At 36.0% G+C, this 16,455-nt stretch overlaps 1 protein-coding gene across 1 annotated transcript; it reads left to right on the top strand.

Annotated features, from left to right (window-relative positions):
• Window positions 1-8,055, top strand: LOC6642549 (protein YIPF5 homolog). Its single transcript, XM_002065135.4, has 6 exons — window positions 1-193; window positions 251-441; window positions 508-542; window positions 2,607-2,717; window positions 3,325-3,509; window positions 7,532-8,055. Exons 1-6 carry the CDS (start codon window positions 102-104, stop codon window positions 7,692-7,694), a joined length of 777 nt encoding a protein of 258 aa, XP_002065171.1. The 5' UTR covers window positions 1-101; the 3' UTR covers window positions 7,695-8,055.
• Window positions 8,056-16,455: the final 8,400 nt, after the last annotated feature.

The following is a 16,455-nucleotide window of genomic DNA, read 5'->3' as shown; positions in this document are numbered from 1 at the left end:
CTGGATTTAGAAGTGACGTGTTGAACTTTGTTTTGATTTGGTTTCAATTTAATTGAAACATTTCTATCTTAATAGTTAATAAATTATAGTGATATAAGAAAATGTCGCAATTCGGTGGACCCGATGATTTCTATGGCGGTAATCAAGGAGATACCAGCTATAACTTTGACATGCCCGAATTTGGACAAGAACTGTAAGCTGAGGAATTTTGCCGCATACGATTTGCTTAAACTTATTAATTAATTTACAGTAACTTCCAAACCTTCGACAACACACAGGCCTCAGTGCCACCAAGTTTTGAAGCGCCACCGCCGCAGCAGGGTCTAGGCGGATTCTATGATCCTACAGCGTATGCGGATAATTCCTATGCTCAGACCAAAGCCGTTGGCGGTGCTGACGGGGCGGGGACTGATTTCGATGACGAGCCACCGCTACTGGAAGGCAAGAAAATTGTTTTTTCAATTTCCAATTATTTCTATTTTGTAATTCATAAATTTTCTTTTACAGAACTTGGCATCAATCCTAATCACATATTCCAAAAGGTAAACTAGAAACATTGACAAAGTAGTTTTTGTCAAAACTTGATTTAAATTGCATATTTCATGAGCCTTTGAGAGCTTCCTTCGAGGTCCTTCATCTGCTGCCCACTTAGTAAAACTTCCTTTTTGGTCTCTTTTGTTTTTTTGGGCGCTTTCTAATTTGTGTGGCGCAAGTGGTAAAAGAGGCGACAGGGTAGAGTCTTGAGGCGCTACCAGGAGTGGCCACTTTAGGCATCCAACTTTACTCAGTTTTTTAATTGAAATTTAAATGTTTTTGCATTTTTCTCAGTTTGTAATTCATTCAGTTTTTTTTTTCTTCTCTTTGCTTTTGCCATTCTGTCTGCATTCCCGTTTGCATTGTTGTTGCATTTTGCTAGTTTTTTCCTCTCTCCTTCTCTCTTGCTCTCTCTCTCGGTTCTTAATGAAGACATATTTTTTCATTGCTTTTGGTTCTGCTTTAGTTAGTTGTTGTATATAAATAAATAAAACAACTTTTGTGTTTTTTAATTAAACTTTTTTATGCTGTTGCCGGTGTGTGCAACTTTTTACACACAAAAAAAAAAGGATAGAGGATGGAAAAAAAAAATTGCTCACACTCTAGTCCTGTGGCCTCTCCTAGCCATTTCCCTCTGTCACTTGTTTCATTCATTTGATTTTAATTCTTTTCGGTTTTTTTTCTCCTTGTTCTGTTCTGCTCTTGCCTGGAATTTATTACGTTTGTGTTAATTGAAAAATGAAAATGTTAATGAGACTTTTTTCAGTCCTCATTTCTACTTTTTCTTTCCCTTGCTCTCTGTGCCGGTGTCATCATAAAAATTAAATGAAATACTAATTAAATTGTTCAGCATGAGACATCAGTTGGCTGAAATTTATGGAGAGACTCTTTGGGCGATTAAATGGCCAAATGAAGCAAACGTTAAACCAAAACCTTTTTGGCTTTTGTTAATCGAATATTATCAGAGATAATGCCAGATATAGTAGATTTGTTCCTTTAGCAAAATGGTTTATGTTTTACTCATAAATTAAACTAATTAAATTGAGGATATTTTAAGAGCACAGAGATCATTTTTGTGCATATTTCTGATCAAAATTGATATGTATATTTCTGATGAAAATATAATCTGTGTGTATTTAATTGAATTTGTTACACTTTAGATAAAGGTAATTAAAGCAAAATTATGAAATTCAAAATTTCAAAAAAAAAAAGATTTTGTTTTGTCTTTTCTCATTAACTCTGAAACAATGTTAACTTATTCTGATAAATTCATATTCAACATTTTCATGTCGTGATTTAAACTTATGTTACTTTTGAATGGTGCTTTGATTCCCTTTTGTTTTTTGGTATTGTTGCTGCAGCTTAACTCTTTTGTCCTGCACTATATTTCAAAATTAATTTGCAATTTTTTTCTTTGGTTTTTGGTTAGTGTTAGTCCGATTTTTGATCCCTTGTCGCCAATCTTCCCAAAACCCCCAAATACCCCTCTAGTAAATGGATGGATATTATCAAAATTTCATAGCTTTGTCGTGTCCTGTTTCGTCCTGTGTCGCATGCCGTTTGCGTCCGTTCATATTCTCATGCGTCAAATTGTACGTTGACAGCTTTCAGTTGGTTCTTCTGTTCTTTTCTGTTTTAGCTGCTAGTTGTTGTTATTGTTGTTGTAGTTGTTGTTGTTGTTTCTCTCTTCGCTGGTCAGCAATATCATTTATCATCAATTTCCATTTTTCAAATTTCTCTGCGACTGCACACGAAAAACCAAAAAAGCAACAAATAAGAAGAAAACCAAACCAAACCAAACCAAACCGAAAAACGCATAGAACGAAACAAATGTTTCCCAGGCCCAGGACCAGCCTCCGTTTTATATGCCAGTTGTTTTTTTCCTTTTGTTGTTGCTGTTGTTGTTGTCGTTGTCGTTGAGAACAAATGAATTGTGTTGTGTGTATGTCCTGTGTCCTGTGTGAATGATGATGGCCAGTTTGATTGGTTCTCGCTAGCGAAACCAATAATGTAATCCTTCACTTAGTGTAATTTTAATAGTATTAATCCTATTTCCTTTTTCTTCATTATAGACACTGGCCGTGCTGAATCCTCTTCGTGGGACTGATCAACAAATACTTCAGGATACTGATATGGCTGGACCTTTAGTATTCTGTTTAACCCTTGGCGGATTTCTTTTACTGGTTTGTTGTAAAATATTTTCGGGAATTATCATATCATATGTTGGCAAATTTGAACTTGAAATGAAGAATACTGTTAATAGGGAAATTTATGTTAACCTACTTATGTTATTGTTGATCTCATTGTCTATATCATTGTTAATCTCATTATTAATTGTCTTACATAAAGTACTCCTTACAACATTTTTTGGTACTTTTAATAACAAATATAATAGTAGCATTATAAAGTAGCTTTTTTAACTTTTTCACTGTAAATATCGTAGCTTATGTCCTTGTTAAGTGTTTCCTAATCATATTTTAGAGCCAAGACTAAATTTTTAGTCGAAACTATAAGGTTTTAAAGGTTCAAAGATTTAATTTAATTTGTCATGAACATTTCTTGTCCACAGCTTTTCTTTTAATTAGTTCTTTTTAACAGACAGACTTGTTTCAAAATTTTAAAATTCAAATGAATAGAATTATAAAAGCCACTTTTATATTTATTTTTCAAAAGTCATTTCTAACTCTTAATGTATTCTGATAAACAATTTCTGTTAACTAACGTTTACTTATATCTTTGCATTCAATTTTTTATACAAATTTTTCTTTTACTTTTTTGTTATACTTGCAGCAAGGCAAAGTGACTTTTTCTTATATATATGGAATCGGTGTGATGGGCTGCATTTTCTTCTATTGTCTGCTGTCACTGATGGTTACCCGGTCACAGGTGACCTTTGGCGCAGTGGCCTCTGTGCTGGGCTATTGTCTACTGCCCATGGTTGTATTGTCGGGCATCAACATTTTAATCACCATTCAGTAAGTAATTGTTGACACACACAGCTTGCCACCATTCGATACCATTCCCTTCTATTCAACGTCGTCGTCGTCGTCGCCGTCGTCATCATCATCTCTTACCCCACACAGCTCATTCATTCCGCTTTATATTTATGTTTTTAATTGAAAAGTTGCCAATGCATTGGCGTCCCATTGTTTGTGGCCGGTAATTACAAACTTTTGCCTAAGCTTTCCCAGCTGCGACTGCAGCACGTACTCGACTCGATTTCTGTAGGACAAGAGAACAACTTTGCTTGCAAATTGATAGATTGGCTGCGGTTTCAACGACAGAGAGAGAGAGGGGGAGAGAGACGGTATGGACGTGGCTATTCAAGTTGGATATTTGTTAGTTCAATTCGTATCCCCAGTGTCAATAGTTCGTCCTAGTAGTTGGGATATTAAATGGCAAACAAAAAAAAGTACAAAATAAAATGAGTAACACAAATGGTTTACAGCTCAACCAGTTGGTTCAATCAAGTCTTGGCCAAAACATGGGCTTAAACTCAACAATTTACACTAGTTTATAATGAGTTACTGCAACTTTACAATCTATAAAGGGTATTTTGTTTAAAAAAAGATCTTTACTTATTCTAAACTCAAATGCTTGAGTTGATTCATAATGAAACCTTCAATTAAACTAAACAAATCAAATTATTTCATGTGCCTAACATTCTTAAATATAGCAAATCATGTCAAAAGACCACCTTAACACTGTCAAGGTACTTCAAATTTCAAAGTTTCTATCGATTTTTCTTACGAAATTGTCTAAAACAAAACTTGGACTATTCATTGGGTTCTTTTTTGTTGCCGCACTCCTTTCATTAATTCAGATACTTACCAAAGACTCACTGGACTTTGTGCCTTTAGCTTCATTTTGCTTTTGGTCTCCCACTCGAACAATTTAGATTTTTAATTTTGTTGCAGTTTTGGCATAAAAAGAACACGACGCGTCGAGAGTTGGCGTTGCTGCTGCTGCTGCTGCTGCTGCTGCTGTTGGTGATGATGGTGGTTTGGTGATGGTGGTGGCCAACTTAATTTGCGCTTTTAGTGCACTCCGGGGTTACTATTTGGAAGAAGTAGCAAAAGCAGCAGCAGCTAGCTGCGGTAGGAACCAACTATGCGCCGTTTAATTTTCGCGGGTGGGTGGTTGCTTGTTTTACGGGTGGCATGCCCAACTTACCGTGTCCATGTTATCCTCCCATTGAGCTCTCTCTCTCTCTTGTCCTCGTTCTCGGCCACGTATTTTTGCTTTTCAAATATGTGTCCAGCACTTGGTATATGGTATAGTTCAGTAACCATTTCATTTTTTTTTCTACTAGTACTTTTGTTTTCTTTTTTTTTCTATCTACACTCAGTACGTTTCGCTTTTTATGGCAACGATGCGAAAGCAACACGCAAATGCTGCGTGCGTTCCGTTTCGTTTCGTTTTCCTTTCCTTCAGTTCCCTTTGGCACGTCATAATTTCAGTGGGCAGTCGGTGAATAAGGGTTTACTCGACACCAACAGCGTTTTGTCGGCCACCAGAACCACCATCACTAGGAGCAGTAGGAGCTGGAGTTGGGATGTCCAGATGAAGCTTGTGCTGGCAGCGGCACGAACAGGCAACAAAACTGTCCAACTGTCCATTGCAATTGCCATTTTTGGGTTGCCTGTTTGCTTGCATTTTTTATTTGCACTTTGTCTGACTCCCCCCAGCCCCTTGTACATTCACCCTGTCCCTCTTTGGCCTCCTCCTCCTACTACTCCTCTCGCGCTATGTCATGTTGGTATTCCGTGTTCATATACTCTACTCCATACAACTCCAACTACCAGGCAAGTTTACAGTAAATATTTTTACGATTTTTGCAATTTTTTTCGGTTTGTTTTTTTTTTTGTTGTTTTGTTAGCCAGGACAGACTTTTTAATTGAGTTTGTTTGGTGATGCAAAAGTGCGCAAAAATTACACAGACAGCTCAGAAGAGTGGGAGTATGTGTGTGTGTGTGTGTGTGTGGGTCTGGGCATTGTTTTGATTGGTTTTTAGGCACCTAGCTGCATTGGGCAGAACCATTTAAGCTTCAACGCTTGACCAAAAATCACTTGGCAGTGGCGCTCAAAAAAAAAAAAGGGCAAAGAAAAAAAAGAAACCCCGAATGAAAAAGATGAAAGTGAATGTCGTTCTTGTTGCTCTTTGAGTTGAATAGAGCTTGCAGTGGTGTTGGTGGTTCTGGGAACCAAGTGACAGCTGAGCCGCCAAACGGGGTGGAGCATCAAGCACAAAAAGGCAATCCATTAAACGTAGAAGGGCACACAAATTGCCGATGTACATGTAGTTGGTTCCTTGGTGGGCATAAAGGATTTCTTGTCAAATTAAAGTGCCATTGATTTTATAAACCATTTTTGGTTTGCTTTGGTTTTGGTTCGTTAGCTAAATGTATATTAGGGTGGGTAAGATGTATAAAAAAAAGGATTAGAAATAGAATTTGAGGTTACAAAACAGATTTCTTAAAAGATTAAAGGGAAACAAACTCAATAGAATCTAAAAATATTATTGATTATTCGAAATTGTTAAAGGATTTTCAGCAAGTTAGCAAAATTATTATGAACAGCTTTATTGAAATTGCAGAAAACTCATTTTTGGAAAGATTAGAAAATAAACCTAAGAGAGATTGAATATTTGCATGTTTATGCAAGTGTTTACCAAGTTTTAGACTTAAACTTTTAAATCATCTGTTTATCTACATATAAACATCTAAATATACAACTTTAAGCCATTTTCTTGGTGTGAAAAGCCCTAATAACTCAGACAACAAATTGTAAGGCAACTCTAAACTGATAGTGAGATCATAAATTCTATAAAATAGAAAGGGAAGTACGAAAAAGACTGAGATTTACTGAATCTTAAAATATCTAAAGATGAGCAGTTCAGATCATCCCAAATGACTTCATTTCATACTCATTCAAGTTCATCAAGCGCGATAGTGAGGAGTAAAATATCACTATCGATTTATTTTCAGCTAAAGTTATCGAATCAGTGTTTGCTTCAAGATTAATTACTTCAAATTTAAAGAAAATGCTAAAAGTTGCTCATTATCTGTGATTCTTATTATTTCTGTGATATAAAGCATAATTTTAAGTTAGTATTTTAGTGGCCATTTTAATAGCTTGTCAAATTGACATCGAATCTGCTAAAGTTTCTTAAAATTTTCTTTGAATTACTTTTTAACAGTCTTTTTTGTTTACATAAATTATTTTAGTAATTTTAGTGTTGATTTGTAAAGAGTTTTGTTTGTCATTAGAATGCACTTAATTTTAAGGATATTTGTGTTTGAAAACTTTTCTGTTTAAACTGCATTTAGTTGGTTGTTTATCAACAAATTGTCACTAATTAGTAAAGACTAAAATTGACAAAATTTATTCAAATATTTATTTTTAATTTGGCCAGTTTATGATTTAAGTAACTTTAGCCTCAAAGCCAGAGTTTATTTGGCCATGTAACAAGAGTAGCATATGAACAGTTATTGATATTGCAGCAGATGCAGTTTTAATCAATTCGGTTTATTCCTTTTAACCGGATAATTAAACTCGTTTGGCCTACAAGTTGTAAAAATTTAATTTGAATTTGCTTTCATTTTGCAAGTGCTTTACAGTCGTTCTTTTTTTTTGTTTTTCAATTTTTCCTGCTTTGCAGAACACTCTTGGTTGTCTTTGTAGTTAGTGGACTTTGTTTGCACATCCTTTTTGCACATCGCCTGCTGTCTTTGTTTGCCTTGCTCATTCATTCGCACTCACATAGCCCCAGCCAACCCATTTGCCCATTCATTCATTCATTCTTGTTTTTTTTTTTTTGTTGCTCCCGAGCTCTCCTTTTGCGGCTTCATGCATATGCATTGTTTATTGATTTTTACCTCTGTCTTTCTCACACTCTTTGCCTATCTATAGCCGAACTCTCTACTCTACTTTACTCTATACTACTCTACACCATACTCTATACTCTATTCTCTTTTGCTTTTCCACTTTATTGCAGGGGCACACTCGGCCTAATTGTGAGCGGCATCTCCATATTCTGGTGTGCCATATCGGCCTCGAAACTATTTGCCACTGCATTCTCTATGGACCATCAACAGCTGCTGATTGCCTATCCGTGTGCTGTACTCTATGGAGGATTTGCGTTGATTACCATTTACTAGGCCGCCTGAAGGCAGCGGTACACATGTGTGTATGTGTACGTGTGTCTTTATGTGTGCAGGACAATTAAAACCATGCCAATGCATAACAACAACATCAACAACAACAGCACACACACACACCCACACACACACACAGAGATCGAAACACTCATATACATAGATAGAGAGAAAGACCAACATGAAAATATTTTAAGAAAATAAGCGCCGATTGCGAATTTGTTTTTCATATTTTTCTTCCTCTCTCAACTCACTTCCCTTCTGTGGCCCTCCTTTTATTTTATTATTTTTTTTTTTTTGTGTGTGAAACTCGGCCATGTAATAAATTTGATTGAGAAACAACAAAGAAACCAAAAAAGGTTAACAGATTGATATTGCTCTTTTACTCTCTGTCTCTCTTTCTCTCTCTCTATGGTTTTTTGCATCTGAGTTTAAGCATATTGCAAAAATTTCAAGCGGCCGTTTCCGTTTCCGGCATAGCACACTTTTTGGAGCATGCAAAATTAACACCAGTTCAATTTGAACGCACAAAAAAAAGTCGCAAAAAACAAACCTATATGTATGTATATTTACATACACATGGTATGCATACCATCGAGTATATGAAAAATTGTTATTTATATAAGAGCATTATATGTTCGCCTAGTCATAACGAATTGAGTGGAAAAAAACTGTTAGCCCATGGGAATTTCATTGGTTAGTTCAAATGGCAAAGAGAAAGAGAAACAACAAAATCCATAGAATAAAGTTAAAGCTCTTAAAAAGTTATGACCCAAAAAGTTACTTAACAAAATTTTACGTTGAAAAAGCAAGGTAAGTTTTGAAAACTATCTGAAATCTGCCCAATATTTATGGCCAAAAGTATTAACAGTAGGTATATTGAAATTTTAACGAAATCTTTGAAAAAACGTGAACTTTTTACATGATTAGATAAGAATATGATTACGTGAGGAACAGTAAGTTAATTTAACGATTGTTTGATGACTAAAATTAAATATAAAGATTGCAGAATATGTTTATATCGGTTTGCTTGTTCATTAGTTAAAAAAACCTGAAAATTTATGCCTTGAAGTCTGCAAAGTATTCCAATGAATAAGACACTTTTGACCTGAAAGAATTCAACAAAGACCAGGGCAGTCGTACTCAATCTTTTTTTTCCTGGACTATTCGTATTTGCCTCGCTTACACTAAGGACAATTGTGTCCATCATCTAAGAGACAAGTGTACTAGTAAATCCAACAAAAAAGCCAGAAAAATAAATTCTTCCATAACCCATCGCTTTTTTTTTGGGGCAGACTTACCCATGTTATATCCCTAGATCCTCTTTTAATAAAATATCAAGTAGATATCATCAGTTCCTAACTATTTCTAGGCTTTTATCCTTCTATGAGGCAAACGTTTTTGCTACTAAAAGTATATCGATTGCTATTATCCATCTATGTATCTAAAACATAACTATAGGAAATATTTCCATCAATTATTTCTTTTTTTTTATTTAGAAACGATAGGATATACAAATTTGTTTCACTTCTCCAGAGATAAATAACCCATTTTAGATGGCCAATTAAGTATTGCAGATAGCACAAAAACAAAAAAATGTTAATGATAATTTCTGATTATAACGGCTAGGCATACAAAATTAAATTTATATTTTTTCCCTTTTAATTTGCAATATGCAAAGTGTTAATTGAATTTGTTAATGGGGCACAAAGTGTGCGAGCGTGAGAGATAGAGAGAGAAAAAGTCAACAGCAAAAAGTAACAAAAATGGACAAAGGACAGCTGGGAGGAAGAAAATACGAACGGCGAGGAAAAAAAGGGTATGCCATATGCAAATAATTCAGCGTCGTTCGTCGCATTTTCATATTACATAATTAGCGTTTTTTTTTTGTTTTTTGATTTTTTTTGTGTTGTTGTTGTTGAGTTTTTCTTGTTTTCTGCCCCTGCCTTTGCCGATCCTTCGTGTCCTTGTGGCACGCTTGTCTGCTTGAATAAATTGCAAAATGCGTAGCATACTTTTGTGCGCTTTTTGATTTCCGCCTTTTTCATTTTTTTGTTTTTTGTTTTTTTGGTCTCTGCAGTGTATATCTATGTCTCTTTCACTCATTCTTTCGCTTTCGGTTATGCAAATTGTTGTAATTACTACAATTCGGTTGAAGAGCATTTTTATGGGACTAAAAATAAAGAAACGAAAGGATGAGGAACGAAACGAAAGGAAATATTTGTGCGCTAATTGCGTGTAGCCAGACCAGGACGGGCACGAGACGGGACAGGAAGGGGCAGGGAACAAGCCAAGCCAACCCAGGCGCAAGGATCGTTTGTGTGCTTAAGCATTTTTGCGCTCATCAAAAGAGGAGCGCAACGTAGCGGCTCTGGACCATTAATAAACACTCGTTAGCCAGAAATGCGAGAAATACGAGACTCACACAGACACACACACACACACAAACGCATGAGGGGGCATTCATTTTTTTTCTCTTTTGTTCATTTTCTTACTGCCTTTTTGCACCTCTCGAATGTGTTGCTGATAATTAGAATTAGCTCACAATTAGCCAAAACAAAAAACACAAAATGGATGCTGGGTAGGAGGTGGGTTAGGAATAAGCACGGTCCATGGCGGACCATCTCCTTCATCAAGCTAAGCGTATTAGTTGTGCTTCTCTCATTTTTGCGCTTTTTCTCCTAGATTTCTATTAATAAGCAGCTTGGACTTGAAAATCCTTGGGTAGAGACTGAACGCCATAATCGAGCATAAAGCGTTGAGCCAACAATAGCAACACCTGCGGACAAAAGCTGCTTACCAAAATGCACAGCAAAGCAGCTGGCAAATCTAAAATGGTAGGAATGGGTGGTACATAGGTAGGCGGCAATGGGCCAAAAAGGAAGGCAACAAGAGTTATTACATTTTAGCTTTTCCTCTACTTTTGCATCTTCTTCTTCTTCTTCTACTACTCTTGTTTTCTTTATGCTATTTTCCTGTATTTTTTTTTTCCACTTTCTTCTCGCTCGCTCACTCTCTTTTTGTCTGTGGCAAGCTGCATTTTAATAAATATGCAATCTAAAAACGTTCGCATACAGACAAAGCCACAAAACCACACGTAGCAAGAGTAAAATGACTATAGGAGCAGGGCCTGAGAGCCTGATGCAAGGAGTGGCAAAGAGGCGTTAATTACGCCTGCCCCTGCTTATAGAAAAACGAAAAGAGACGAGACGAGACGAGACCAGACCAGACCAGACCAAAACGCAACGAGCTGGCAAGTTGAGCCTTATGCATAAGGTTTGGTTGCCAGTTGCCACATTTTTAATTAGCGCGCTTAAAAGCTCATTGAATGGTCCAAAAAGAGGGTGGACTGGGTTGGAATTGCTTTGATGTGGGGGGGTCGGAGCAGGGAAGGGCATGCCACTCCAGCATGTCTACGTGTATGCATTTTAAGTACATTCTAAAGGCCAACACCATCCACATAGAAATGCTCTATGTATGTATGTATGTACCTACTCGTATTTCTATGCATTTTCCTTCATTTGAATTTATTGAGAAAATTTACATTCCATTTAAGAGGATAAATTTCAAATGAATATCCTTGGACGTTGCCTGAAAGAAACATGATGGCAGTTAGGTTTATAATATTTTATGTCTATCAAAATTGAATTCATTTTGTTTTTCTAAGATGACAGCATATAAAATATATAGCTTGTATTTTATTTATTAGCATAATTAATAGTAGTGTTTAGGTTTGTTAGGCTTTAACTATATAAAACAATTTCTATTATCATACATTAAAAGATGAAAGAAATAGAGTAAGAAAATCAGGGCAAAATAAAAAATTTATCATCATAGTAAAGCAGAAAAAACAAATATAAAACGACTCGCGTTGATAAGTTTATAAATATGTACAGTATAGTATACATAATATTTAAAATTAACAAATATATATTAGTATAAATTGAGAAATTATACTGCTATCAAAAACGAAGAAAAAAATGACCTTTAAATTTATAAAAAAATCCAAAACTGGCAATTTTTTATAATTATAAAAATGAATACCAAACCCTCGTTTTACTTTTTCTCAGAAAATCTAAGTAATAGTAACATTTTCTTAAATTTGTTATTTATTTGTATTCTACCAAATTAAATAGTTTCAAATATTCATTATCCATTCAGTTATCTAGCTATGCCATCGAAAAAAGAACAAATTTTATGTAATTTTTTTAATTTGTTTATTCCACATATTTATATTTCTGATATTCCATACGTTTAGTTCATTGAGTACAGTAATATTCAAAGAATTTTTGAGTCCTATATAAGGAGATTATACTGTGTTAAAATATTTGCAACATTTGTTTAAAATTGATTTGAGACCAAGACGATTTAAAAGTTATAGCAAAATAAAGGGAATCTGTATAAAATAAACTTTCAAAACATGCTCAAAATGTTATCCAAAACATACTCCAAATGTTGTCTTAAAAGAAAACTTATTTTTTGAATTCTTAGCCATAATCAAAACAATTTATTATACAATCGTTAATCTATAGTTTAGGTTCAGTTCTCGTTATTGGAAAAAATTCTTACCAAATACTGAATATTTTTTTAAATACATCGAGCTTAGACAATATTTTTTTAACTCAATTCAAGTAAAACCTTTAAGTTAATCTAGTGTAATGACTTTGTTCCCAATCAAAGAATAAAGCGTAACAATTTTTGTTTTAAATCTTCAAAATATGTACATACCTATCAATGTTTCTATAAAAATGAAAAAGCCCAAACGAATCTTATGAGGGGTCGTTTTTTTTTTTTGCTTTTTGAACATGTGTGATAGAATCTCGTAGACCGCATCTCCGGCCACTCAATTGCTGTGGTTGGAACGTGAGTGGGTTCTGGCTTGTTCAGAGGGGTGTTAGGTATTCAATTGCGGCTGCAATGTGCATGAGGAATTAAGCGGAGATGAGCTCTGGCGAGTAGGCGTGGCCACATGCATTTACCTGTTCCCCCTGTACCCCACTCCAATCCTCCCAATTCCCATTTAGCTAGCTAGCTACATATATGGGCCATAACGTTTTCACCATTGCCGTTGAGGTTGACTTTTGAAAAGCCAAACCAAATTGCTGGTAAGCACTTCACTTCACTTTACCTCACTTCGTCTCCGTTCCTTGCCGTTGGCTAAAGCGCGCGCACACACACACACACACTCACACACATTGCTAAAAGCCAAATGTAACATTTATGGCCATGCTTCAAAATGGCCGCCAACATTACATACCAAGGGCTGCCAACTCAGCGCGTTGATTGCTGTGGCCAACGCTTGTTGCATACTTCCGGGGGCCACAAAAATGAACTGGAGATTTTGAGGAGGTATTGTTGATGAGATGACGATGAGCTATCTGGTGGCAAGCAGGTGGATATGGAGATGGAACTCTCTAGGTAAATTTCTACCACTCTCGACACATGCAAAACCAATTAGCTGAAGAGCATCCATCGGGTGGATGGCATTAGGAGTTGGGAGTGGGAGAAGGAGTAGGAGTAGCAGCAGAACCGAATAACAAAGCACTTGAATTAGGCAAGGACTCAAGAGAATGTTCTTGTTCTCAGTCAATGCCTGAGCAAGCAAAAGTACCCAGTACTCCACCCCTGTGGACAAAGTCTCTTAGCCTAAGTCTCCATTCTGGGCAGCATGTTTATTGTTTTTCACTTCTCTTCATGCACTTGAATGAGCTTCAACTTTAGGTCGTTCCCGGCGTCACCGTTGCTGCCAGCGTCGTGTATGTGCGGCACTGATAGTCCTGTATTGGGTTTGGGTTTTATGGCAAGAAGATGGGAAGAGGGGTAAAGGGGGAGTTGGCTAGCAAGTCGATTTCAACTGAACTGTAGATAATCCCCTGACAACAGCAGTTAACAGGCAACGATTACTTTGGCAACAAGTCAATTACGAGTCGACTGAAAGTCTTCCCAGCCTGGTTACAACGATAAGCGTCTAAACTCTCTCTCTCTCTCTCTCTCTCTCTCTTGCACTCTCTAACCTAGCTTTAGTTGGAAAAGCGAATACAATAAATTCTTTGGCCACTGTTACTTTGGGTGCTGCACTGCAGATCCCCTTAATGCGCTAACTAATTGAGCGGGACCAGTCCCAAGATGGCCAAGATGGCAATGCGGGCGACCTGAACCTGAAGTTGAGTTCACATTCTCTTACTTATCGCCAACTTGCAATCGCATGTAATTTTCCTCCACTCCCAAAAAAACACCACCACCTTTCTCAATACCCTTTCAAATTTTGGTTTTCATTGAGTTTATTTGTAATTCTTAGAATTTGTACTTACTTAAGGACTTAAGACCTGTTTGGACGAGCCAAGTTTTTCTTTGATTTATTAACTGAACATTTTTTGTGTAGTTTCCGTTTTAAAGATACGTTTTTTATTTTAACTGGCTATAAAATGATTGACTGAATGTTTCTTTTGGGGATTTTTATGAGTTGTTCTATGACTAAAAAGCAAAAAAGGAAGAAGAAACAGAAGGCTTATAAAGCTTAATATAAACTTTAAATACCTTTAAAATACTCTAGAGAAAATCCCTTTTCAACTTCCTAAAGATTGCTATGCTTCTAGCTTATAAGAGTATCTAAATGTCGAAGTTTTTCAAACAAAAATCTATTATTTTTTACTAAAGCCTTACAACATTTTTATTGCCCCTGTCGAATCTGTGAGCGAATGTGTGTGTGCTCTTCTGTCTGGTTGGGTCAAGATTTTGGCTGGCTTTGCGATTTCAGTTATGCGGTTTCAAAATTCAATTAAAAGGCAACATAACATTTATCTCACTCATTGCCTTCTCTTCTTCTTTCTATTGCAGACTTGTTAGTAGTTTTTTTTGGGGGGGCCAAAAACTTGATTCGTTCGTTTGGTTTGTCTCTGGACAGGCTGAGATAAGAAAATCTCTGGTTGTAAAAAGGGTAAACGATAGAGAGAGAGATGTGAAATGAAATGAAATGAAATGGGGGGAAGAAAAAGTTTTCCTGCAGCACGTGCTAGAAATTTTTTGGCTGGCAAATGTTCGGTTACGAATCATTCAGGCGGCAGCAACAAACAGACAGAAAAACAATGCGGCAAATAGCAAAGAACCGTAATGGACGAGAGATATGATGCAAAGTGCAAAGAGAGAGGGAGAGAGAGAGAGGGTGTACAGGGGAAGGGGAAGATAGACCAACTCACACGCTTGACTGCATTTGCATATTTTGTTGCGAATTGTTGCTCGACTGGCTGCTAATAGGAAAATGCGACACAAGAATATAACACAAAAAAAGGGAAGAGAATGAGAGAAGAAGAAGAAGGCTAAATGCGGTGCAGGATTAGGATTCAGGAACCAGGATCCAGAATAGAGTGTGCGTGTTGGCACGTGTTTGTTTTGCATGTCTAAAGCGCTTTGAGCTCCATTGCAAAGGATATCCAATGTATGTCAAATGCTTAATCAGCCGCACACACACACACAGACACACACATAGCAAGGAGAGAGGAAGAGACTGCTTGGCAGACAAACAACAGCAAGTGCAAGCAATGCATAAATATTTCAATAGCATACTTTTCGGCTACGTGCACAAGCAAATGCAACGGACATTCTAGCACTCTAACTTCCTCGCCTTTCTTCGCCCCTCCATCCCTTCCGCCCACTGTCTGTAGTGCATTTTATTAAACGTAAATAATTGAAACACTTTTGCAGACAGGCCAAAAACACAAACACACACACACACACACACACTCTCAGACACTAAGTCTCTTGAATTCGAATCTGATTGCAGCAAAACGCAATAATGCAGAAGGAGGAGGGCGATGGAGAAGTTTGCAGTAGGTGGAAACTGAGAAGCTAGGGCAATGGCAGGCAATTGCCTATGTGTTATTGAGCTTGCCAAATTAAGGAGATTTGCTTTTCCGGTTTATGGACTCTGGGTTTTTTCCTTCCACTTGATCGAGCTCATAAAGTGCAACATATTTGATTTTGACTTTTTTTGCTACACACAAAACAGCAAATTGAATATCTATTTTAGCTATGATATGGATAACATATTTTATTTAGTTTTTATTGCAAATGCAATTTTGCTTGGCTAAACAATGAAATTCAATGAGAATGTTCATTCAATGTTTTATCAAAATGTTTAATACAACAAATTTTTCATTATAAATAACTTAAATTTTTATTTAAATGCTTTCTGACAAACGCTAAACTAATTTGATATATGGAATTAAATAAAGAAAAGATTCCATTTCACTTAACTGTTCGTAAAATAAAACTCTTTTTTTGTTGTTTTTTCTAAGCTGTTCGTTTTCTTAAAAATGTTATTAAAGTCTGCCAAAACATTTTTGAAGTCATGAAAAAGTGTTTTAAGTTCAATAGGTTTCTTATAGTAATTTGGGGGTGCTGATCATGCCCTGTACTTAGTTTTTGTTCAACACGTCAGGACTTCGAAAAAATGCGTTGGAATTATTCAAAATGGCCTCATTTGCAATATTTTATTGTATAATATAAACAAATTATTATACTAAAAACATTATTTTCACCTATTAATAAAGTAGGTATGATTTAAAAGCAATTTATTAAATATCAACGAGGCGTTTCTTTTTTGTTATAATGCATAATGTCTTACACTTTGGATATTGATCCAAAACTAGTAAAATTTTAACGAAAAAGTATGCTGTAGAGATCGATGCATTTGCATCTTTGTTATTTAAAAGAATTATTGGTATCTTATGCATCTAACAAATTGTTTATTAGTAATGTTTGCAAA

The sequence above is a fragment of the Drosophila willistoni genome (genome assembly GCF_018902025.1).
Source record: "Drosophila willistoni isolate 14030-0811.24 chromosome 2R unlocalized genomic scaffold, UCI_dwil_1.1 Seg167, whole genome shotgun sequence".
Classification (NCBI taxonomy): Eukaryota; Metazoa; Arthropoda; class Insecta; order Diptera; family Drosophilidae; genus Drosophila; species Drosophila willistoni.
Note: the sequence above shows the minus strand (reverse complement) of the source record. Positions and strands in the feature narration are given on the sequence as shown.